This window comes from Bipolaris victoriae, assembly GCF_000527765.1.
Source record: "Bipolaris victoriae FI3 unplaced genomic scaffold scaffold_535, whole genome shotgun sequence".
Lineage (NCBI taxonomy): Eukaryota > Fungi > Ascomycota > Dothideomycetes > Pleosporales > Pleosporaceae > Bipolaris > Bipolaris victoriae.
Genome location: NW_014574857.1, coordinates 1 through 1,370, shown reverse-complemented (window position 1 = coordinate 1,370; position 1,370 = coordinate 1). Strand labels below are relative to the sequence as shown.

Here is a 1,370-nt window from a genome sequence, read left to right as displayed (position 1 = left end):
TAATCTTAAGCTCTAATATCTCTAATAGATTATAGAATAGCTATTTAATTCTTTACTTATCTATTCTAAATATAAGTAGATCGTCTATATAAGTTATAATAATAATTTTCTATTTTTAATTAATATATATAGCTGTATCGATCGATAGAGATTAAAAGCCTAGTTAATATAGTAAGCTTAATAGAAGCTTCTACTACTATCTACTAGCTTATTTTAATCTATATAGAGCCTTATTAAGTAGATAGACGTGCTATAGATATTATAGGTCTTAAAATCCTTCTAGTTACTTAATATAGATTGTAGTGTTAATAAGAGCGTTTAGAAAAGCTTGTTTAATATCCCAGCTCTATATAGCCCAATCTTAGGCTTCTAAGATTACTAGTAGTAATTAAATAATATTAGGCCTTATAGTATTAGTAAACGTTTCTTAATAATTAATACTAAACTCTTATTAAAAGCTCTTAGCTACCTAACGAGCTTTAAAGATGAAATCGTTGTTTTGTTAATATTTTCTATTAAGTACCTAGCGTCCTTTAAGAACAGAATAGCTAGAAGGCCTTAGTACTAGCGTCTAGGTGTTGTTCTTTTAAAGCTAGTTAAGCTCTTTTTACATTACTAATAGATATTAATCCTTATTAGTATATTTAAGAACTTAAGCGTAGTTTTTTAGATTAGTAATATTCTTAGAGGTAAATAAGATCTCTTCTAGGATAATATCCTCTATAGAGACTTCAGTAGATAGAGCTAATTTAGTTATTCTAGCTCTGTTCTTAATAAGAACAATTAGATTTCTTCTAACTATTTTCATTTAATTATTTTTTATCTAATCTTCCTTCAGATAAAGGTTTTAATTAGTATTTTAATCTATTTCTTAATTAATTTTAAGTTATAATTCTTAATCGTAAGCTTCATTATTAAACGTTCCTTTAAGTATTTATACATCTCTTACAGTTACGATCTTATTTAACTTTAGATTAATTAGTTAATATAGATTATTACTAAGATAGCTGGTGAGATAGTATGGCTGAACTTAAGAATTAAGTTTACTAACGAATTCTTTTAGCTCTTTTTAATATGCTAGAGATCTCTAGATTTTAATATTACTAATATTTAGCTTATATCTATATTTAGCTTTAAAAGATATTTAAAAGCTAATAGAACTATATAGAGTTCTATTATATAGATAGATAGCTGTAAGTAAAGCTTCTGCCTAGAGCTTGTTTAGTATTTTAGCTTTAAATAGCAGAGCTCTGATCTTGTCGAACAGCGTTCGATTAATCCTCTTAGCGCCGCCTTTAGCTTTAGGATTAAAGAGAGAAGTAAATTAAAGTTTAAAACCTTTTCTATTTAAGAGCTTTTATAGTTCTTTT

At 26.1% G+C, this 1,370-nt stretch overlaps 1 protein-coding gene across 1 annotated transcript; it reads right to left on the bottom strand.

The window, feature by feature from the left end:
• Nucleotides 1-652: 652 nt before the first annotated feature.
• COCVIDRAFT_117302 (hypothetical protein) lies at nt 653-808 on the bottom strand (the record flags this gene model as incomplete). Its single annotated transcript, XM_014694473.1, has 1 exon — nt 653-808. The coding sequence occupies one exon, from the start codon at nt 806-808 to the stop codon at nt 653-655; it is 156 nt and encodes a 51-aa protein (XP_014549959.1).
• Between the last annotated feature and the right edge of the window lie 562 nt (nt 809-1,370).